Raw genomic sequence first — 23,342 nt, 5'->3', positions numbered from 1 at the left:
TCGAAAAGAAAAAGGATCTTTCATATATGCAAAAGTATTTACAAAGACCACTCAAGATCTTACACAAAAATCCAAAAAAGAAGAAAAAAATTCTAAGTGCCTAATCTTCCCCGGGAACTTCTTCATCTTCTCTGCTCTCGGATCCTCTCGTGCTCCTAGAGTCATCATTATTAGAGAGCAAAGCTTTGGCTTCGGCCTCTAGCACTTTCGCGTTCTCGATATCGGCAGAAAGGTCAAAACTATGAGCATGAATCTCTTCGAGAATCTCTCTCCTAGACTGGCACTTGGAATGCTCGGCAACGCAGGATGATCGAACCTGAGCAGCATCGAAAACTTCCTTAGCTCGAGCATTAGCGGCTTCAGCATCGACTCAGTAGACGGCCACGACCACATCTGTGTCGGCCTTTACTTTTTCTACTTCAGATGCGGCCTTTGCAAGATCAGCGGCCAACCGAGTCTCGAGCTCCTCAATTTTCTTGGCTCGGGCCAAGCTCTCTTCTTTTATGCTTTGAAGTTGATGCTCAGCCCAAGATAGATGGGCTCGAGCAGTATCTTTCTCCAAGGCAAGGCGGTCCATGTTCTGCTTTTACCCCAAAGTCTCTGCCTCTCTCATCTTAGCCTCCTCGCGAAGCTGCTCGATCTTTTCGGCTTCTGCTAAACCTGCAGGATCAAAGTGTTAGTCGCCATCCCCGAATAGACGTAACAAACTTCTAAGAAAATTCTTCATTACCTATTAGATCAAGTTAGTCTGCTCTTTGTGAGCTTTGGCCAGTTCAGCTCGGAGGTCCCTGATCCCCTCTTCTTTTTGCCCACTGAAGAGTTTAAGGGCATCTCTCTCCTCCGTGAGCCTTTTGAGATCGGCCTCACATCGGTTCAGCTCGACTTGGAATTTGGAAAATGCCTCCCCATGAAGCGTCACAACCTATGGAGAAAGGAAGGAAACCACCAAAAGGAAATAAAGGCAAACATAAAACTAATAACAGGGGCTGAAATCTACCTGATTCAGGAGTCGTTGAGCCTCATCGAAAATGATCGATACATCCAGATCGAAAACATCATCGACCCCCGTGAAGCAGCCACGGAATAAGTCGTCCCCTTCGTGGGCCGTTCCCATATCGGGGGTTTCCATATCCTGGGCCTCCCGAATTTTCCCCGCAGAAAATATGGGGAGGGGCGGCGAATTATCAATGTTAATTTCCCCAAGCAAGACACTTGGGGCTCTCTCTCCTTCTCGAAGGGCCTCGGAACCGGACCCTTCAGGCACACCCGCCGTTGTTCGTCATGGCAGACAAGCTCACTTGCCGATTGTTCATCACGGCGGGAGACATCTTCAGCCTCCAATGACTCGGGTGCTTTGCTGGGACCATCTTCCGAGATCTCCTCGGTAGGAAGATGAGTCTCCTTGACCATCACCGGCTCAGCTACCTTCGAAGCTTCGGTGCTCCCCCTCTTTCGAGCTACATGCTCATAGTCAGCATCTTATTTCTCTTCTTCTTTATCTCGTAGTTTCTGGGCTACGTCAGCAAGCAGAGCGGCGGTGTCATTCTTCGACTTACGAGCCTTATTCTTCTTAGGCTTTGGAGTATCGGAAGGCGAGACCCTTCTCCTCTTCTTATCCTTAGCCGGTTTCAGGGCCTCCTCTTCCCAGGTGGGGGCGGCCTCATGATAACATTGTCCCCGAGACCTGTATGAAAGGAAATCAAGTAAAAATTAAAAAGAAACATTTCACAGAAGGGAATCAAACATGGATAGGAAGGCTTACCGTGATTTTTGGCCTTCCATCGGCCCCTTACAAAATCACACCACGAGTGCTAAGCGTACAAAGAGGTCGAGGCCAGTTTCCTAACCCAGCCTTCAAGGTTCGGGATTGCACCGGGCACCCAAGAAAATGTTGCATCATAGGAAAGGATGTCAATACGGAAAGACAAAACAAACAAAACGGTAAACGGAAGCTATAGGTGGGTTTGTACTTACGCTTCATGTTCCACTCTTCAGGGAAAGGCATCTTCTCGGTCGGAATTATGTCGGAAGTCCTCACTCGACAAACCAGACCATCCATCTTCGATCTTTGTCCTCATCTATGCTCGAGAACAGCACCTTGGTGGCCTGACACTGAAGCCTTATTAGTCCGCCTCGATAAAAATGGGGTTGTACATTCTAATGAGATGATCGAGGGTAAAAGGCATCCCCTCGACTTTGCTCACAAAGAATCAGAGCAAAATAACAATGCGCCAGAAGGAAAGATAGATTTGGCCCAGGGTTATTTGGTATTGGCGGCAGAAATCGAGGATAACGGGGTCAACGAGACCCAGCGTAAAAGGGTAAGTGTAAACACTCAAGAACCCTTTCACGTGGGTGGTGATGTCCTCTTCGGAGGTCGGAATCACCACATCTTTGCCTTCCCAATGGCAATCCTTTTACACATGCTTTAGGTCACCCTCAGTTATCGAGCATATATATCTCGACATCGGCTCACATCTGCCAGGGACTGACAAGGTTTTCTTGATCTTGAAATCGGAAGTAAGATCACATCGGCTCCACCGGCGTTTTATCGCCGGCCGGCCGCGAAGAAGAGGCTTTTTCCTTCTGAGGAATGGTTTTTGATGTTTTCACCATTTTTATACAAGTTCAGAGAAAGAAGAAGGTAAAATTTGTTGTTTGAAGAGAAAGTTGACAAACGGGATTTGAAGATTTGAAAAACTTGAAGGGAAAGAAGTGCTCTGAAGATTAGAAGAGATTTTTGAAGTAAAGTTTGAGAAAATTATGAAGATGATCTATTTATAATATTTGAGATGACGGTTCAAAGGCATTAGTGGCGGACCATCAACTGGCACTAATTAATGATCTTGAGAACTGTGCAGACGGGATGCTTCAGTCGCCTCCGCCGCTTACGTCACGAGGATGACATTATAATTGGTCGAGGTACAAAATCGAAGGCTCAATTCGTTTCTTCTCATTACACTCCAAGAAACGAGGGGACTATCTGTATACGTTTAAAATTAGGCTTGCCCAATTTTGCTATTCAATCGAGACCAGGAGATCACGGTGAAGGTCAGCCTCGCAATGAATCGGGCGATAGCGTGAAGACGAGGTGTCGATTTCAAGAATTGAGATGTCCGTCGAGACCGAGGCCAACAGCAATCGAGATTAAGTATGACCGACTTCGAGTGAAGTGCAATAACGGAGAGGCCGGATATCCGCAACCGATCGAAGATCACGGCGGAAATCCCGGAACAGATCGAGTCAAGGGCGGTTATTTGCACCAATCATGAGATTTATTTCCGTAATTAGAATTGTACCATAATTAGGATTCATCTATTATATAAAGGGGAGTCCCCATCATTTGTAAAGGCACTACATTCACGAATATCAAAGCAATATAATATTTCTCAGCTCACTTACTTGTTCATCAGCTTATTGTGTTTTTAACTATTCTTGCATAACTAGCTCGAGGGTGTCCGAGCTCGAGAGCTCTATCCAAACGCTGGTTTGCTTTATATGATTGTCAATTTTGCATCATTTATCTTTACGTTCATCAATTGATGTTAGGTGAAATCACATATCCTTAAAACCACATTATAAGTTTAATTGTTATCCAAATTTTAGGGTAAACATACATGCTTTGTCATAATCATATAATATGAAGGTAAAAAACCGTATGTATCTTACCTTTATATAGTACTTAACAGCTACTATATACGCAAGTATAAGAGAAAGCTAACAACGTAGAATTCAATGTCACTGTGTTCTTCACTTCTTTAGTATTACTCCACGTGGTGTCAACTCAGTGGTAGTCAGTTGTTCATAGTCAGTTGTTCAGCTATGACAGCAGTACAGCACCATATCTCCTTGTTCCATCAAAATAATTAACGTTGTTTTTGTTTTGAAGAATCTGTAAGTCAATTTCATTTCGGGATATAGGCCTTTTTTATCCATCTGCTATATATATACATAAATACATTCCTTACCAAGAGTAGCAACAAAACTTTCAAAAGTGGAGCAAACTACCTGGGAGCCCTAATTAATATGTTAAATGAAATTTACACGTCCAAGAAATATCAACCCTGTGACTTGGAAGACAACTTGGTACATGTTGATCATAAGAGTCGTCCAATGCAACTTTATGTTCCAAACAGATTTATTGAGCAAAACAAGTCAGCAGGAGGTATAAGTCACCGCAAGACAGCAAATTCTGAAGCTTCTTATGCTTTTAACTGAGTGTGTATCAAGTTGTTTCTGGGTACACATTGTGTAGATACCAGAAGAGAAGCATCCAGGTTAGTTATAGTCCTAAAGTACTAACAACATAATATACATTATAAAGTATTCACTTGGCCACAGATGAAAAACAAAATTATCAAGCCTGTGGACTAACAAGAAACGGTTGACACCTAACCACCTAATAATATGAACACACGCAAGTTCTCAGCATTAAAAACAAAACCATGATACCAAAATAACTAATTTAGGGTGTCAAATTGACAGGTTGAACTGATTTTGGACGAGTCAAAAATGGACGGGGCAATGACCCACCCAAAAGTAACTTGGGCTATGTGGGTTAAAATTTGGGTCATCGCCCAACCCGCCAAATTCTTACCAAGCTTTAATTAATGTATGTTGTTTTCTTGTGAATCGTTTAATTACCATATAAGAATTTTGTTTCTTTTATTATGGACATAAAATATCCAAAAAAAATATTATTTTTAAAATATTTTGGCAAAGTTATTCATGAATCAATTTGGGCTAAAAATCAGCCCAACTTTAAATGTGTTGAGATGGGCTGGGTCAAGACGTGCTGAGTTCAACAAATGGGCAGGTCATGTTTTTTGGGGCCAATTTTGACACCTCTAAACTAATTCAAGAAAAATAAATGGACTGCCTTGCTAGAAATCCCCTAAGCAGGTACAGTATAACACAATCATTTTTCTTGTCAGAGCACCATTTATCGAACAGTTGCCTTGACAAACCACTTTGAAGACTACCTGGGCTTGCCATCACCACACATGATTTGTTGTCTATAAAATCTTCAATACTATTCAGGGAAGAAATATGTTTGAAATTGAAGGGATTTGAGTTGACAAACTGATTGCGGATCCTTTCATTCATGGCATTGATGTAAGTCTGATAGACAGCCATACACCTTCTCGCAAGTGGAGAAGCATAATATATGGGGAAATTAGCAAGTTCAGGATGGCTAGACCAATATTCCTCCAAGACAAGGAGAAGTTCTTGTGCACGTCCCAAGGCGAAAGCAGGAATCAGCACCCGAACCCCTTGCATGAGTGTTGAGAAGCTTCTCTCTTATCTGACATGGCATATGGAGTTGAACACCATAAGTTGATTCAATAATGAAAATATCTGGAGAAAACTCTGGGGTCTCAGCAGCACGGAGATGCCTGTCTTCTTCACGGGAGTAGTCTCCTGTATAGAGAACTTGAACACCAGCAATATCAACCATAAACATGGCAGCACCAAGGAACATGACCGGCAGTATAACGCCAAAAGCGAATGCCATTTACTTCCATAGTCTGATGGAAGTCGACAACCTACAGAACAAGTTTACACATGTCAAATAACCCTAGCCATATAGGTTGCTAAATCTTTTAAAAGAATGATAAAGTGATCCATTGATATGGTGGGAAAAACCCAGTACGTTATGAATAATGTTACTAAGTGGTGAACCTACACAAAAACATGGTTCTCTACAATATGAAATTAGAAACAAAAAACAATAACTATAAAACTGGTCTAACCAAAACATGAATTAATCCCTATACTCTCTGACATTCATAAACTACATGTATTTTTCCCAGATTGCAGATGTCCAATGTGGCATGATGGCATATTCAAGGCACAATCTATCCTTTTTCTTAGTAAAAGCATTAATTTTTTTGATAACTAGTAATAAGATTAATTTTACTCATTTCATGGAACCCAGACGCTGCAACGGATACACATAAAGGTCTGAAACTCTCTTAGCTAAATGAAAAGCACAATCTATCATCAATTGCTTCTCTAAGAAACAGTTAATTCTAAGTTACATTTAACACTCTTCGGGACAATTAAACAAAAGGGAAACCAAAAGAGTCCAAAAGATTTAAATTTCCACTGCACAACCCCTTATAGTCAAAAGAGATCAAATAACACAATCAGAATCCTACCTTCTCGGTGAAGAAATAACATATTGCCTTGATTCCATATTCCAGTTCATAATCCAAGAAAACTTTTTTGTGTTAATGTTTCCATCGCATCCCCGAATTAGCTATACTCTACTCCTCCCACCATCCCTTCCCACCAATTGAGAATTCGAAGTTTTTTTAGTTCTTTCCTCCCACCATCCCTTCCCACCACTAATGCCTCACCTCCTGCCCAACCCCGCCTCCACGCCACATATTCCACCACAATTTAAAACTTTAGCAAATTGGTTTTTATATTGATTCATTTAAACTTTCTTTTGATAATTGAGAAATTCTTGAGGTCAGTGGTGCACGGTTTGAAGCTAAGTGGATGATGGGCCCACCCCCTACTCTCCCACTTAAATACCAAGCTTTTGTCTGGAGCAGGGTTCGGACCTGTTGCTTCATTTGAACTTATTTTCATGTTAAAATGTTTAACTACATGAGAAAAGAGAAGCTACCATTGAATTAGTGAAGAAAGCGCACAGGAAAGAGCTCCTCATATAGGAATCTAGGGTACATGAAATAAAGGGAAGTATCATAATTACTAACAAGTATGTCTAACATTCTAGATGCTGAACATAGGAAATGGTTCAACATAACCCTTTACAATTTGAATACAAGAAAATAACCCTGCAGAGATCTCTTGCGTTTTATTTATAGATCTCTTGTGTAAAAGTAAATATCTCTCGGCAGATTTGACATAAAACTATAAAGAACACCAAACATAATACGTTCTAAAATGACCTGAAGAGCATATACTTACCACGAATCTACTTGTCTCAGGAGAGCTTTGGGAGTATATCTGCCGACTAAGTAAGCCAACAAAAATAATGAAGAGATACATTGAAACTGTATTTTCTTGCAGATGAGAATAGTGGCTTAAAAGCAATATGCATTGCAATTTGACTATCTTAAATCAGCTTCATCTGCATCGCTGTCTAAACTTCACCTCCTCTGCTAACTACTTTAACCACAAAAGCTAATATGAAATCAATGTACGTCCTTATATTCAACCTCTACACTTGACTCAGTAACTATACCATACTTTTTTTAGGAAAAAGTTATTTTTTGAGAGATTAGTAACCATATCATACTTATTTTTTGAGAGATTAGTAACTATATCATACTGCAAAGGGATCTCTCCCATTAAGACAGTTATTTTTTTGGTAAGGTAGGTTAAATCCCATAAAGACAGTTTTTTCCCTTTTTTGATACATACCTTAAAACATACTATCTGAAAGAAGATCTCCTGTTAGGTGAGCATCCATCAATAACCAATAATCTATGCAGGTTCAGGCTCAACTCCTCGTTTTACGTTAGCATACCTAAAGGTCGGTTCGGGGCTCTGTGACGGAATATTCCATATATAAGCAAGAAACTGAATCTTAGTATGTCCTCAATCTTCGTATACAAGTCCATGCACCACTAAAATGCACGTCCCAATGACTATTACGATGATCCTGTAGGAACTTACTATCCTAGCTAATATCATCGAGACATATGATGAGAGATAATTTGGCTTATCAACAAAACCTCCTGCAGCATCCAAGATCTGTTAAATGCTCCCTTATCCTAGAAATAACTTAGGATTAGGTTCCATAATCTCAATCTCCTATAAAATATCGCGGGCATGCTTCATATGTCAGATAGCCACAATTATGTTGGAATGTGATACCTCTGTTCCATTGAAAGTACTAAACACGATGTGAAACCTGATACCAGAGTAGGTAAAAGATGTTTCTTCAGTGCATAAATGTCAGCATGATGACATGATAAAGGTAAGCAGTGTTCCCAAGCCAAAGTGTCATAGCAAACATAGCACCAATTGGGATGACCGAACTAATGTATCTGCATATTGAAATCTTAATTAGGTGTACTGAATGAAAGTCTTCAAAACGTTATTGGACAAAAGCTGAGAAGAAGAAGAAGAAGAAAATAAGTACAGTAACAAACTATTGTCTACAACTGTTGTATGAATTTGGAGGATAAATGCAAAAGATATGCTAAAATTGAGATAATCTTCACCTTCAAGTAAGTTTCTACGTTATACTAATAGGTGAGGAAGAAAGGTTAATGTTAATTTTTTTCTTTATCTTGTTCATAAATGCTTCGTTATTGATAAAGATGCGGTGCAACCCATTTTAGTAAGATTCCGAACTAATCCATTTTATGCCAAATTAGATATCTGAGAGTTATTTTTAAGAGATACCTCATTTTTATCATTAATTATCTCCTCAGATTCAAATATCTCCTCTCCTTCTGAGTCCTCCATCTCTTCGCACTCAAACTCTACATCTTCTCCTATTTCTTCCTCTGAGTCACTTAACTCTTCCTGCTCCATCACAATTTCTGCAAGAGACTGGTCTGGCATATAATCAACGTCATTTCCATTTTCTTCGTCGCTGGATAAAATCATTGCAGTAGCACCTGAATCATGGTGCTGCATGGTTATATTTGGAGTTCTATTGATGTGATGATTTTGATCTCCAGAATCTGAAGCACTAGTTAGTGATCTTCCCATATAATGGTCAGTGTCTCCTCTGCTTCCCATGGCTTTCTGCTTTCTGGACGTGAAACTCAAGTGCATCTCCAAGTCAACCTCATTGCTTTTTCCCACAGGGCTAGAGGGTATAGAACAGGCAGCATTTGAACTACTATCGACAGCATTCTGAACTTGAGTGCACCTTCCTCTTGATGACTCTGAGATACATGAGGTTCGTGCAGCAGAGGATGCAGCTTCCAAGTCACAATTTGCATCATCAGTTCTTTGCAGAAGTGGATGAAAGTCAAAACCAGATGATATTGAAGTTTTGTCCCTGAGCTTAGAAGACTTGTCAAGAAAGTTAACAGTATGGGCTAATTGGCGTGGATGATGAAAGAGGCTAAGATTTAGTTGAGGTTGACAACCCGAAAAGAAATTGAACGAACTGGATGTACTTAAACTAGAGTTAGACTGATAATATGGCAAAGGGCCATCTTCAGGGGCCCGGAAGAGCAAAGGATGCATCTGTAGACCTGACTCATCTTTTCCTTCGGTAACATTCTTATTATCCTTCGACACACTGGTTTCCTGTAGATTCTGATTACTTATACTGTTCCTCCCAGCACTACTGCTAAACGGTCCATCTTTCACAAAATAATTCTTTGCAGGACTTGCAATTTTTGGGACTGTGTTGTCTCTCACAGTATCACCCGTACAAGCATCCCCACCAAAAGCCCCTGGATACGTTCCACCGTGATAGCTTTTAAAAGCCGACTGAGATATTACTCGAACAGATGGTGGAAGATTAACAGGAGGCAGGCCCGGAGCTAATTTGACCAATTGTCCATTGTTAAATTTACGGGCTCGGTATGGCCGTGAAAAGGACTCGGTTTCTGAGGCCCTTCAAGTCAGATGAGAAGCACATCACAATGGAGAATGCAGAATGTCTTCCATCTTGAGAACACAAACACAAAAATAAAGGAGATGAAAAAGAATATAAAGATGCAATGTGTACCTCAGAGAAACAGGGAACTCGTTAGAGATGTGAGAACGCCCATTTCCAGAACGATGGCTATTCATCTCTTCAGCAACTAGAGAACTCTCATCTCCCAATAGCTGAGCAGGAGGAATTTTCTTTGCCAGGTCTGACATAGAATGATTCACTTGGATGCTGGATACAGCAGGCCTCCAATCTGCCAAAAAGGCCTCATGAACATAAGCTTCCTCATCTCTTTCTGTACAATTATTTGCACCACTATTTTCTGCTACAGCATAGTGAGCAACATTATCCTGCATTTTTTTCATGAGCAAGGGCATTATAGTTTATATACAACTGCACCCAGTGGATGCATGTAGAAACAGAAATTAAAATTAAAGAGCCTTCTCAAAAGTGTAGGGAGCCAACAAAATCAGTTCATCATTCAATGAATCAACTATGCCTCAATCACAAACTAGTTGGGGTTGTACTATCTATTCCACTTTATTCGGGACATTTTATTTTAATACTAATTAATAATTTGACTTTTAAGAAAATTAGAAGTTTTCTAAAACTAGAGATCCTCTAAATCTCACACATAACATCTATGTCATCTATAGAAATAAAATTACGTAAGATATTCAACAGTTGTAAACAAGAAAATTTCAAACTATACTAATTTTTGTTTTCATTCAAATATTTGTGGTCTGCTCCCACCAGATAACCCACAGAACAAAAGAGGTCTCATGTTCCAAACACTGCACTAATACTTATTAGCCACAGCACAATATAAAACAAATGATTTATATTTGAGTCTCCTCCTAACACATGTAACGGTTGCCGCATATGGTATAAAGCCTCTTCGGCTTCTTGTTTTTACTAGCCTGTTCTGCTTAAATTGTCCTAAGTTAGACATGCCTCATGAACTACTATCCAACCAAAACATGAAACTTCGGGTAGACCTCTAGTTTTGCGACAGTTTCCATCGCCAAGGGCGTCTACTGTCTGCATAACTGGATAGGGCGTCATAAGTACCTTACACAGAGAACATATGTTTACTGTCAAATTTCGATCAAAGAGAATTAATTTCCCCCAGAAACCGTTCCTTTCCCTTCAATCTAGAGTTAACCTAGTTGAACTGTCTACCGAGAGCCTCCTGATCCTGGCAATTTCTTCCAATTTTAGTGTCCTATACTCTACTGTTCATGTTTTGAGCAATCATTGACTCAGGACAACCTATAAAACTAAAACGATCTGGAAATTCCAGCCTTACCTCCCTTTCGGAAGAAATATGCCAAGTTTCCAAAGCAGCAGCTTTTGATTTTCTTCTCTCTTCATATAACCGACGTTTTGCCTTCTTACTAGCATCAGATTTATATGATTTCTGAGTTCCAATAGCAGTGCGCCACTGCCGGGGTAACAATGAAGGATCTCTATAAGGAACAATAAACTTCCACACTGACATCCAGTCAAGCTTGAACACCTTCAGACCCTGCATGATCATGACTATGTAAATAGTGAAGCAGCGACAAATGGAGATGGTGGTGCAACGGAAATGTAAGTTGCGGTGTAAACTTACCTCTTCAATACGTGCAACCTCTTCTGCTGTCAAGGGAGAGCTTTTCATCCTACGAACAGCCTACAAGATTCATTAAAGCATTATTTACCACAATCAATGACCACAACAATCATAAAACACACCATGATCAAAAACTTATCAATCAAAACAAAATAAATGGCATGTCTAGTAACATATATATTTTTTGATAAGGTAAATAATTTTATTAACAATTAAGGGAAACCTTGTATACAAGCCGTGCGCCAAAAAGAAGAGAACCTACACAACTATATGGTTCTCAACAAAAGAGGCCCAATCCTCTATACAAGTGGGGACCTCATGAGTGCACCAAAAAAGAAACTAGAAACAAAAGGCAACTTTGCAATTTCACAAACTCAAGTTCCATCCCTTCAGAGGTAGAGGGCGGCCTAAGAAGTATTGGGGTGAGATGATCAGGCAGGACATGGCGTGACTTCAGATTTTTGAGGACATGGCTCTAGATGGGAATGTGTGGAGATCAAGCATTAGGGTTGATGGTTAGGAGGGAGTCGAGCGTTTTTCTTCCTTCGTATCGGAGGTGGGGCTAGCATGTTAGGGTGTTGTCTTGGATTATTAGTGGTGTAAGTTTGTATCCACACTATTTCTCCGTTTTTTTTTCATAGTACGGTGGCTCTATTACTAGTTGTTGTTATTGCTTTTCCATCTAGTTTTTGTTCCCTATGATGCCTATATTATCTTTCTGAAGTTTGTTGTTGTCACAGATTCTATTGTCTATTTTCGTCTTCTTGAGCTGATGGTCTCTCGAAAACAGTCTCTCTACCCCTACGGGGTAGGGGTAAGGTCTACGTACATTCTACCCTCCCCAGACCCCACTTGTGGGATTCTACTGGGTTGTTGTTGTTGTTGTAAGTTCCACCCCTTCAAAAGCCCTCCTATTTCTCTCTTTCCAAATAACCCATATGATTGCTAAGAGGGCAACCCTCCAAGCCTTTGGACGTCTCTTCCCCCTCATGTGAGCCCAACTATGCAACGCCTCCTTCATTGTGCCCGGCGTCACCCATCACACCCCAAACAAAGTAAGGACCACATATTTTGGAAAATACTAACTGCAAAAAAAGGTCATGATTCATGGATGAATTGTGATTGTGAGTTGTACTTTTATTAGGTGAATCGAGGAAGTCATTTTTGAGTTAAAAAAATCTTAGAACAGTTGAAGGGGTGGTAGGAGATGGCTTAAACATGCCCAGCATGTCCCAATTGATAGAATGAATAGATTGCTAAAGCAGTTTTGCAGGCACATTTCGGCAGAGGCGGTTTAAATGGGGCCATAGCGTTAAATACTATGATTGTTTATTAATGTTCTATGTACACCAGTAACAAACCTTTATTGGATTTTCAGGTGCTTTAGATGACGAGCGATTCTTCTGCCTGACAAAAATCTGCAAAAAGGGTCAAGTACTTCCTCACGTTAAGCACAATTAAACTTTTAAGAAGACAATGAAATCGAGAGGATAAATGACTGACAACACTGTTGCTGCAACTGGAAGTGAACATAAGAATCACCTGATGCTTAGATTTGCAAGGAAGATAGCGCTGCTGAATTGCCCTCCAGTCTGTATTATACTCCATCAAACCCAATGCTAATAATCTGCACCAGATGCCAAGGTAATATTACTAAACTTATCAGTAATCGTAAAAGCGAATATGGGTAAAAATGAAGATCATCCATGACATTAAACCTTAAGAACCTAGTAGGGAATTGATGAAATTGCCTAAGTGGAGGATGAATGATACATGGTATATAACCAAAGCACAATGACTAAAACTGCTTAGGCTCTCACAGATATAGGTAATTAGCTTCATTCAATTGTTTTCGTACAATAGATGCAACAAAATTCTTTTCCGTTTTATGATAACACCTAATTTTGTATCACACTGAGAAATAAATTGTACTAAAAGAGATCGTTTATTTAGGGAAATTTCAGAATCCATTAAATTTTCGTAAGATGTGAATTCCAACATTCCAACTTTGCAACTCTAAAATCTAACTAAATTCACTACTTTCTCAGTTCTTCCTATAGCAAGGTTTTAGTTCACAACCTATCACCATAGCAGAGAATGACCACTGTGGAGAAGGTGAGCAATACCAACTAATAAAAGCAAGAAGCATCAAATGGCCCGAAGCAAGGCCAATGTTGCCTCAATTTTACAATCACGGCCTAATCAGTAAAGCAACTCATTTCATAAGAACCCTGATACTGCTACTGCACGAAAGGTAAAAGAAGACATAAACTCACTCATCCTCTGCATCAGTAAAAAGCACCCGGTTTGCTACCGCTGCAGGGGGTGGCTTATGAGGATACAGGGAAGGATTAAACAAAGGATAGAAGCGCTGGGCTAACTTAGCAATCTCCTTTGGAACAGGAGCAGCTGCCTGTTTTTTAGCTTTTTCTACTAATACAGCAGCCATAGTCTTCTTTGATGTTCGAAAACTTGATGAAGGAGGAGGCACAATGTTTGAATACAAGGAAGCCTGACCATCAGGTTCAGCAGTAAAATGAATACTTGGCACAGGAAACAAGGGTTCCTTCTCGGAGCAGATATCATCCATACCTCCTAGTTGCCGATGTTGGTAATCTTGCATAGCTGTCAATAAATATCACCCGTGATGAAGTAAATAAAGTATCATAAAACGAACAACCATAAGAAAACTAAATGAATTTGGTGTTCTAACATGATATACCATGAGAAACGTCATCCATGAAGTCCTTAACTAATTTGATTGGAGCCACATCAAGAACAGATAGTATTGGACCACTTATATAAGGTACCCAGGAGCCTACAGGGCATCCCACTTGACTAATAGCATCATGTCTTCCTCTTGAAGGAGAAATTCCATCAAAAGGCTGCACCATGTTAAGTCCAGATGAGCAATCTCCCTGCAAAACATGTGCTGAAGACATTTTGTTGGTGATTTGGGCACGCGAAGTCTTCGAAGGTTCATCAGACACTGAGGGATGAACATATGGGGAGAAGAAGCAAAAACTGGGATATGGCACACTTCTACTTGCTAACACTTCATCATGTTTATGAAGCATTTGTGATATCAATTCCCGAACATCAGAAGCAATGTGCCGTCTGGCCGGCTCAAGAACACAAACGGCAAAAACCTGAATAAGAAGTTGAACATGCTCATGTATCAAACAATGTAATTGTCCTATCTGATGGGCTGTAAATCCATTCATACAGCCATCATTTGCAGCCGACAGATTGGGTGAAGCTAGAGAACATCTTGGCAACATCATGCTTTTTGCACCATGTCCAGAGTAAGGAGAAATGGGCAGATATGGTAACAAAGGGCGTAGTGGCCTATTTGACAGTCCTAAAACCTTCTTCTTGTTCTCAACAGAAGCTCTTTGGCGCCTAATTTGCCTAGTCTTAGGTCTTCGACTAACAGCCTCGTACTCCTCTTCAGCATCATCCTTCACGTGTTCATCAATGTCACTCTCCAATGCCTCCTCAATTTCAAGCTCAAAATCTGCATCGTTGTCTTCATCTTCATCATCAGCATTTTCATTCTCTTGTACATTTCCAGAATTTCCATCTCCACCCAGTAAAACAGCTGCAAGAAACTTCCTGTACTCTTCATCGTCAGCATTCTGAAGATCATCCTCATCATCTGTTTCTTGAAGAAATGTCTCGAGTTCATCAAGTGTACGGCTAGCAAGTGAGTACCGCGCTCTAGTGCGCTTGCATATGGCATCTTCATTATCCATATCTATGATGGATCTCCTTGAATTTGCAACATTGTTACACTCTCCAACTGAAAGATCTTCAATGCCCTCTCCCCCTCCACTAAATACAGTCCTCTTGTTATTTGAAATTCCACTTTCAGGTTCAGTATCCAAAACAGATTCTTTCTCCTTGAGTTCAGAAGAAGAGATTTTCTTCACGTCTTCTGGACAAGCTCCAGAAGAAGCTCTATTTTGCATCACAGTTTCCACACCAAGTTCTTTGTCTCCAATGAGACAGTCCTGTCGCAAACCTGGCATTCTTTCTTTGCAATAAGCTTTCAATGATTCAGCAATGTTCTCCACACTGTCAACAACATCAGCATCCAAACCCTCGATTTCTGAGCTCAGGCTTGAAGAAGCATCAGGAGAAACAGCTTCTTTTAACAAAGGATTAAAGTCCACATCCTCTTCCTCGTCTTCGTCATACTCAATCTCATCGCCATCCCTGTTACAACCACCATCGTGGTGTTCGTTCTTTTGTTCATCGTTCTTTTGTTCATCAGCCTCTTGTTCTAGAGGACTTCCATTGTTGGATAAGTTGCTGCGTACCAAGAGCACATTCTCCTGATGGGACTCTTTATCTTCATTAGATAATGCAGTTGAACTCAAAGACAAAGACATCTTCAGCACAGAATTTGAAAAGGCTGATGCCTATGAATACTGACAAACACTTAGCACTCAACTGTATCCTCAAAAATGACTAAATATTTGCCTCTCCGTACTAGATGCTCCTCCATCACAACCTGCAAAATTTCAAAAAGCAAGGTTGGTCGGAAGCACTGAAAAAGGCTAAATATCACTCACATTCACTGTTAGTACCAGGTCACCTAAATTAGAAATGTCAAGTAGAATAGATAAGAACGAACAAACATAGTGTGAACAGGGAAAGCAAAGGAAAACCAATACTCACAATCACAACCAAATCCAACGCAAGCATAAAGTAGCGATAATTCCAGTTTATTCAGAACTAAACAAGGACCAAACAACATCTGGGGCCAAACACTAAGAAACTTAGATGTTGTAAACATAGTATGAACAGGGAAAGCAAAGGAAAACCAAAACTCACAATCCCAACCAAATCCCACGCAAGCATAAAATGGTGACAATGTGCAGTTTATTCAGAAATAAACAAGGATCAAACAACATCTGCGCCCAAAGATCAAGAAACTTAGACGAACAACAGAGCAACTCAAAAGTCGGCCAGTTCACATACTCGTTATGTGGGGATTATAATATAGCGATTGTTTATGCAGTGATTAATAATGAAGGGATTGTTATGTGATGATTAATTATAAAGGGATTGTCATACATGAATTAGTTACTCTAAAAGGGCACACTTTATCCCGCATATAAAAAAAAAAGATTCCCATATAACTTAATACCAACATTATTTAATATCGCAAATCAAATGCTATGTGGTTTTTTCTTTTTGTGGCCGACCAAACTTTGTATTAGCTTATACATGCTGGGATTAATTTGCTCAAATACCACAATCTAACACCCGTTTTAATTTAGTAAGAGCTTTGAGAAATCAGCAAGTAGTTGACGTAACTTTGATTCTTATTCAGCATGCAATACCGGAATGTGTTCAAGTCTGTAGAATAGGATTGAGGCATAGTTGATTGATCTGTTTGATCGATCAGCTGAAAGACCTGAGCTTTTGACCCCATTCATGTGTTATCAAACTGGAATTCTCCTTAGACCAAACTACTTCTACTAATAAATTAAAAATTCTTAGTCACAGACAGGGATTGAAATGATAGGGGCGGTTGTTCACATGTGACATACTAGAAAACAAGTTGAGTTTTAGACTTTCATATAATTTCACGGTGAACATAAAAAAAGGTAGTAACTTTTTTCAATCTTTTCGAAATAAAATCAAATAGGAGTGGAAATTCAATACAATGGAGATAGACATTTACACCGTCATGTAATTTCGACCTGAAGTGCACTCATTTCTTCTATATTCGAAATTCAATAATTGAACTAACAATTGACAATTGTTTCAGAAACAGTAAAATTGCGGTTCGTAGAAAAGCTCCACCAGTTTGAAAGAGGTGATTAAACCACTTTACTTAGTCGAGTATTGTTTCTTCTTGTGCTAATGTGCTACTGTGACATCTCCAATTCAGGTAAGTTATGGGTAAACAGAATATGAACTAGAATACCTAATTGGCCGTAGAGAGGTTTCAACAATGGCCGATTAACACAGACCGGATGAAGGTCTTTGCGTTTTGGAACTTCGGGTGGAGTAGGGAGACCCGGGTGACCCGGTTTGGGGTAGGTACCGTGAAGGACAACCCGGAATTTGGCAGGCGATGTTTGATTATTTGGGCCCGACTACAGAATTATAAAAGGTATTAAGGATTCATTTGTTTTTATTAAAACTAGTTTCTCGACACGTGCGTTGCATGTGAACTACTTACTTTTTTCTTTAAATAAGCCATTCACCTAGGTTTTCATCTCCTATGATGATGGGCATGACTCCTACCATATTAATAAACAAAAGATACAAGGAGGGGGACACAAAACCTTATCTTCAAAGAAAAGTTACAAAAGAAGACACTAATGGAAAGCAATGAGAATTTCCCATTTTCAGTTCATGTTCAGCAGAAAGGTTCACTAAACATATGACTATTTCAATTATAAAATCCTCATTTGTTCATTGACCTTAGCCAAATCCCTTCTTTTCAGTCCATATCCTATAGTTTTCAAGCATGCTTTTCGCATTTGTATGCTCCTCTTACCATTTCGGGGAGTTGTTCAAACTTAAAATAGACTCTTGAGGTGTTTGTGAATTGTGATTTATCCAGCGTTAGCAAGTCTGCCACTATATTAGCTTCTCTATAGCAATGAGTGGATTCACCATGTATAGTAGCTAAATTTCTTTGGATCTTTGAAATCCATTCCAGTAATTTCCATGAGGGAGTCCTATTATTAGTGAACCAACAATGATCTTGGAGCCATCTCCAAAATCACATTGTTAATAAGTGTTAGCTGCCATGGCTTCTCCTAGATTGTTAGTATAATAAGGCAGGGAGAGTGAAAACCATAACAATAGTGTTGTGATCCCTAGAGATACCACATGCAGTCTTCTCCCTTTCCATTGAGCTACTATTTGTATTAAGTTTGAAAGAATATTTCTCTTATTTGAGCAATACATTGGGAAAGAAATCAGTTTTATCAATAGACATCCACTATAGTACAGATTTCCTTCCAATTAGAAGTTAACTGACATATATAGAAGCACATTTTTATCCGGATTTTCCCAAATAACAAAGGGAGGAAGAAGTTTGAAAACAAGATCTTGAAGTTGATTCCCTGAGCTCCTGCCCCACCTAGACCATAATAGGTTCTTAATATTGTGATCAACAACAACAACAAACCCAGTTTGATCCAATAAATGGGGTCTGGGGAGGGTCCACCTCATAGAGAAAGAGAGGTTGTTTCCGATACACATTCTTAACATTGTGATCATTATAATTAATCTCAAAAAACATAGCAAAAAAGTGAACCATTTAAAGTAAAAAAAAATATAAACCTTGCCAAATGCCCCATCACCACCGGACGTGAAAGCCTGGGTGAATGGTTTAATTTAAAAGAAAAAAATAATAGTCTTGAGATTTGGAAATACAATATTGAGGATGAGATGGAGAGAACATCACTAACCTACAAAGGTGGATGCTGATCCTGGAGAAGGGAAAAAAATGGCTTAATTCAACCTGAGAAGAGAAGTCAATTGAAAAGTTGCAACAGAGAGGATGGTTGTCTCACAAAGTTTGAATGTAAGATTAGATGCTTTAGGAAAATATATTTTTTCTTAGCAATTATCAAAAAATACAATTGTTTTCTCCCATGAGATTAGATAACTGGAAGTGACCCAATTATTCCCTATAATGAAGAAGGCTTTCTTCCTTTAATTGGTACTAATAGTTCCAACTTTTTTTATACATTTACCTAAATTCAACATGCTCTGAATGACTAAGACAACTTTAAAATCTTTATGGGACATTTAAAAATATATCAACTTGGAATTTCGGAAACTATCTAAGAAGATGAATTTAACAAAGTGCGAAAGAATTCCAACTCAAATAGTCCAGTGGTATATTATATCCTAAATAAAGACAAATTAATGAACCTTCAAGAATTCCGAGAGTTTTTAAGAAAATTCAGCACTCAGGCATTTTTAAGAATCACCAATCAGAATAACCATACAACCATTTTCAAACAAAAGAGGTCCAACAGCCAATTTAGGAACCAAAACTACTATTTTTCGAAAGATTTATTTTAATCTTTTGGAGAGTGTGTAATATCGTTCACATCAAACTAGAGACAACATAGAGAAGGTAAACACAATTCACAATGTAGAATTACATGAAAATCGCGAACATAATCCTCAAGATATGAATTATTGTAAATAATTAATGCTTCAAAAGCACACGAGTTATAATATCTCTAGTCGGTTACAAAATAAAGTGTTAATTCAGCTAACCAACATAAGAAACTCAAAACCCAAATCTTATTATAACTATTCAATCCCCTTCTCTTCTCTGTAACCTAGCTCTTACCCAAAAGGTATGTGACAAACAATATGTTATTCTTGATATTGATATCGTTTCATCTTGTGGGTATTTCATGTTCTGCTAGAAAATCTTTTTTTCTTGGATGTTTTAACATATTAAAACCTTGAATAAAAAGCAAAGGGAACTATTTCCAACTAAAAGTTTACGACAATTTAAACCAATTTACAATTAAAAACATCCGAAACTAATCAGTGTTGTTGCACTTGGATAAATCTGTAATGCAAGAATTGTCTTTTGTCCCACCAAAATCTTTGCTAAGAAATTTTAACCCCAAGTCCTTTTTCTTCTACATGAACACACCACGCTAACCATTAAAATCATAAATAAAAGAATGGGTTATGAAGATTATGAAGCACATGTACAAGTTATATTGACAAATTGCAGCAATAACCATATTAAACAAAGCAAAGGAGAAACATAGAAAAGTAAGGGCAAAGGCCGTGAAAACTAAAACTGAATTAGATGCTAGTCATCTCAAAATTCACAAACAACATATCTCAGTTTAAAATTTTGCAGAAAACTATTAAGGTATTCACATAAGAAAATCAGTATAAAATTGACAAGCAACTTACAACTCGACTTTGCAAGGGACAGATATCGCCTAGGATTTAGCCTGTTGCTTTAGCAGAGTGAGGGAAATTGGCATGGTATATCTGATTTTAAAGGCAGGGAAAGCAATCGGTGACACTGCTTGCCGAGGACCGTAAGGAGAAAGGGCGACAGGTTAACTTTGTTTTCAAACAAATATATAGCGAAGGGGTAATTTACATTATCTGCGAACCAGCAATGTTTTAGTAAGGGATAATTTCGTAATTTGACTTTTCACTTAAGAGTTTTTTGTTTTTAATAATGTATATAAAATTAAAAAAATACACATGCGAATACTAAGGTTTAGATCTGAATAAAGTTTATCTTTACTTAGAGGTTATGGCTATAAATAAACTCAGATTAAAAAAGTATTTAAATATTATGCCAACAAAAAGTTTTAGAAAATCTTAATATAAAATTAGGTATATCAGATAAAAAATTGAAATATCTAAACTCTAAAGAACAAACAGTACACCATACATATGTTCAAGCAAGATTTAAGTGAAGAGCTCCATCAAATGAGTGTATTTTTGGAGGCTCTCTCCCTCTCGTCCCCTCTAAATACCATCTAAATTTGTCATGAAACAAGAGAATAAATAGTAACGAATAAGAGTGTTTACCCCAAAATTGGATAACAATTAAATTTATGCGTTGTTTAATTCAACACGAATAGTTAAGAAAAATAGATAAATGAATTAAAGATAAAATAAATGATTAAAATTAATCGCAATATTATGGTCAAGCCTGATCTTAGATTGAACAGTGACTTCGTCCTCGATTGGAACCTCGACTCAAGCCCAGTCATGAATGAAAAACAGAACAAGTGAGCAATGTCTTTAACAGTAGCTAGAAGGCAAAAATAAATTTTTATTGCTTTGAATTGTGTGTTACAATGTGTCAGATCAAAGAAAAACTTTCTTTTTATATAGTAGGAGAATTTCAGTCATATTACAAGTCTAAAAAAGATAAAAATCTTCTTTTTCTGGTAATTGTTGATCCATAATTGATTCTAAATGAGATTCGTGTCGTAATACTCGGTTGAGGGCAATTATTACAGCCTCTATCTGTCGTGCATAACCGTCTACCGCATCTCCTGAGGTCTAGAAGGTTTGCTCAGTCCGGGATGTGTCGCTTTACCATGTCCGATGTTGGATATATCGTTTACTCTTTCCGGGTCTCGATACGAAGGGTCTTTGGCCTCGATTACAATCTCGCGGATCCATGCTCCCCCTTCGTTCTCTCATCGGGGAATCAGGGTAGACATTGCCCCCGATTTTACCCGTACACAGATAGTCCCCTTATTTTCCGGAGGATGGATTTATTGAAATGAGGGGTAGCGACAAATGAACCCTGGTTCCTTCCTTCATAAGTTACAATCGAGATGACGGGTCAACGAAACGTCCCATCAGTAGTGTTGTTCTGACTTCGGACATGTATCAGTCGCTGGTTGACTGTCCTCGAATATGAAATGTCACGCATTGATTGCCCTTATTCTATAAAAGCTCCGACCCCTTTTCAGTTCTCCACTTTTCAATTCCAGAGTTCTTTGATTTACCCTCGAATTCTCTACTTACCTTTAACTTCTTCAAATCTTCATATATTATTCATCTTCAATTCTTCATACTTTCTCTTTGAAACTTCAACCCAGACCTTCATATCTTCATCCCATTTTCAAACCTTCATATATTTTCCTCAAACCTTCATATTCCCATAATCTGATGGTGAAAACTTCTAAATCTGTGCCTCAACAAATCGCCCATTCATCTTCCAATCCGGCCACATGTGCTGAGGCGGCCATTCCCAAGGTGGCCCAGGAGCCTCCCTTGAAGACCTTCATCCCTGGGGGTTGATCTATTAAGAACGAATTCAACATTGAAAAGGCCTCCAGTCAACAGGATCGAGACGAGGGAGCATGGAGGTACATATGCTCCGTCACTGAGGAGACACTCCCCACAGTTCGGGTAGACTGTAACTGTGAGGGCAAGGAGGTGGTCGTTCCCGGGTCCAACAAAGACATCACCACTCACGTGGAGGGGTACCTAAGTATTTACACTTACCCATTCACGCTCGCCCCGTGGACCCCGTAGTCCTCAACTTCTGCAAAAGATACGAGGTCTGCCTTGGGCAAATTCACCCGCCCTTTTGAAGGATTGTAACCCTCCCCCGTCACTTTGTAAACAATACCGAAGCACCTCAGTTCACCCTCAACCATCTGTTTCATCTATACAGTCCCCGAATCTTCCAAAGTGGGGTTGGTCAAGCTCGTTCTCCAAGCAAGCAAAGCTCCGTTCTCGAGCATCGATGAGGACCAAGATAGGGATTGGCAGGGTAGGTTCCTCGAGTGAAAATCGAAGACCTCATTCCCTCCGAATTTCTACCGTTCCCCGAAAAGGTAAGTCTTTTTCCTCTCAAGTATTTTGTACTCCCCTTTATTCTTTCCCTAATTGCATGTGCTTATCGTTGTGCAGCAGTTGCCCGGGTTCCTAATGTAGTCCCTTGCTTCAAGGAATGGATTGAAGGGATCTACAAACAGATGTCCTACTTCGAACGTGCATGGAGCAAGCTCTCAAGAGGCAGGTGGGAGGCCCATTCCCATGGTGAGGCTCTATCCTGAATGATTACACTCATACACTTAGCTTGTATTTCACTAAGCCTTCTTCCCTCTCGCAGGTTTTCCCAAGACCACCGAGATCAGGCCATTGGATAAGGGCGAGGATCTGTCCTCGCTCACCAAACCCTCCACTTCAGGATAGCCCGAGGTTGCTGCAAAGGAGGAGAAAAAGAAGAAGAAGAGGAAGCCCTCGGGCTCCTCGGATGTCGAGGTGAAGAAGAAGAGGGTGGTCATCTGGACCCGGAAAAGCAACAAAGGGAGCACCAAGTCCAGGGGACCGGACTCCAATTCCCTCTACCGGCTCAAGGATTATCCCGAGGATAACGACCTTGAGTTCATTTTTCATGAGTCGACCATCAATGTGGGGGAGCAGGCAATAACCGGGAAAGGTGACCTAGAGTTTAATCCCCCTCTAGCTTGGGAACTAGAGGGAGAGTCGGAGGCCACGGCCTCCCGAGAAGCCGCTCCTACCCCGAAAGAGGTAGCTAGTGCCATTGACATCACGGAGACGTCATCCTATACTGAGTCCATGCTCGAAGAGGCTCAAGTTGACAAAGAGAAATCAAACGAG

At 39.6% G+C, this 23,342-nt stretch overlaps 1 protein-coding gene across 6 annotated transcripts; it reads right to left on the bottom strand.

Moving 5' to 3' along the window:
- Positions 1 to 4,711: 4,711 nt before the first annotated feature.
- LOC107776140 (uncharacterized) lies at positions 4,712 to 20,310 on the bottom strand. Of its 6 annotated transcripts, XR_012694220.1 has the most exons (12): positions 20,145 to 20,281; positions 18,659 to 18,711; positions 13,939 to 15,732; positions 13,493 to 13,841; positions 12,759 to 12,843; positions 12,578 to 12,634; positions 11,217 to 11,276; positions 10,911 to 11,129; positions 9,677 to 9,951; positions 8,389 to 9,562; positions 7,399 to 8,027; positions 4,712 to 5,546 (listed from the first exon to the last, which is right to left on the bottom strand). XR_012694220.1 is itself a non-coding variant. In XM_016595986.2 (11 exons), exons 3-11 carry the CDS (start codon positions 15,608 to 15,610, stop codon positions 5,451 to 5,453), a joined length of 3,987 nt encoding a protein of 1,328 aa, XP_016451472.2. In that variant the 5' UTR covers positions 15,611 to 15,732; positions 18,659 to 18,711; positions 20,145 to 20,281; the 3' UTR covers positions 5,008 to 5,450. The 6 variants fall into 6 exon arrangements, 2 of the variants coding, with proteins under 2 accessions (XP_016451472.2, XP_016451471.2); XR_001645895.2 differs by lacking the exon at positions 18,659 to 18,711 and having other exon boundaries at positions 20,145 to 20,310; XR_012694221.1 differs by lacking the exon at positions 18,659 to 18,711 and having other exon boundaries at positions 6,943 to 8,027; positions 20,145 to 20,307.
- Between the last annotated feature and the right edge of the window lie 3,032 nt (positions 20,311 to 23,342).

Source organism: Nicotiana tabacum, chromosome 8, assembly GCF_000715075.1.
Source record: "Nicotiana tabacum cultivar K326 chromosome 8, ASM71507v2, whole genome shotgun sequence".
Lineage (NCBI taxonomy): Eukaryota > Viridiplantae > Streptophyta > Magnoliopsida > Solanales > Solanaceae > Nicotiana > Nicotiana tabacum.
The sequence above is the reverse complement of the archived record's forward strand: the minus strand, read 5'-3'. Positions and strand labels throughout refer to the sequence as shown.

What these genes read in the sequence shown, in the direction of transcription:
- LOC107776140 (XM_016595985.2), bottom strand. Translation starts at nt 15,610, where the DNA reads ATGTCTTTGTCTTTGAGTTCAACTGCATTATCTAATGAAGATAAAGAG. An exon ending in TTTACTGATGCAGAGGATGA is followed by an intron (nt 12,844 to 13,492) that starts GTGAGTTTATGT and finishes CATCTGGTGCAG; the next exon opens with ATTATTAGCATTGGGTTTGA. An exon ending in CACCTGAAAATCCAATAAAG is followed by an intron (nt 11,277 to 12,577) that starts GTTTGTTACTGG and finishes TGAATCTTGTAG; the next exon opens with GCTGTTCGTAGGATGAAAAG.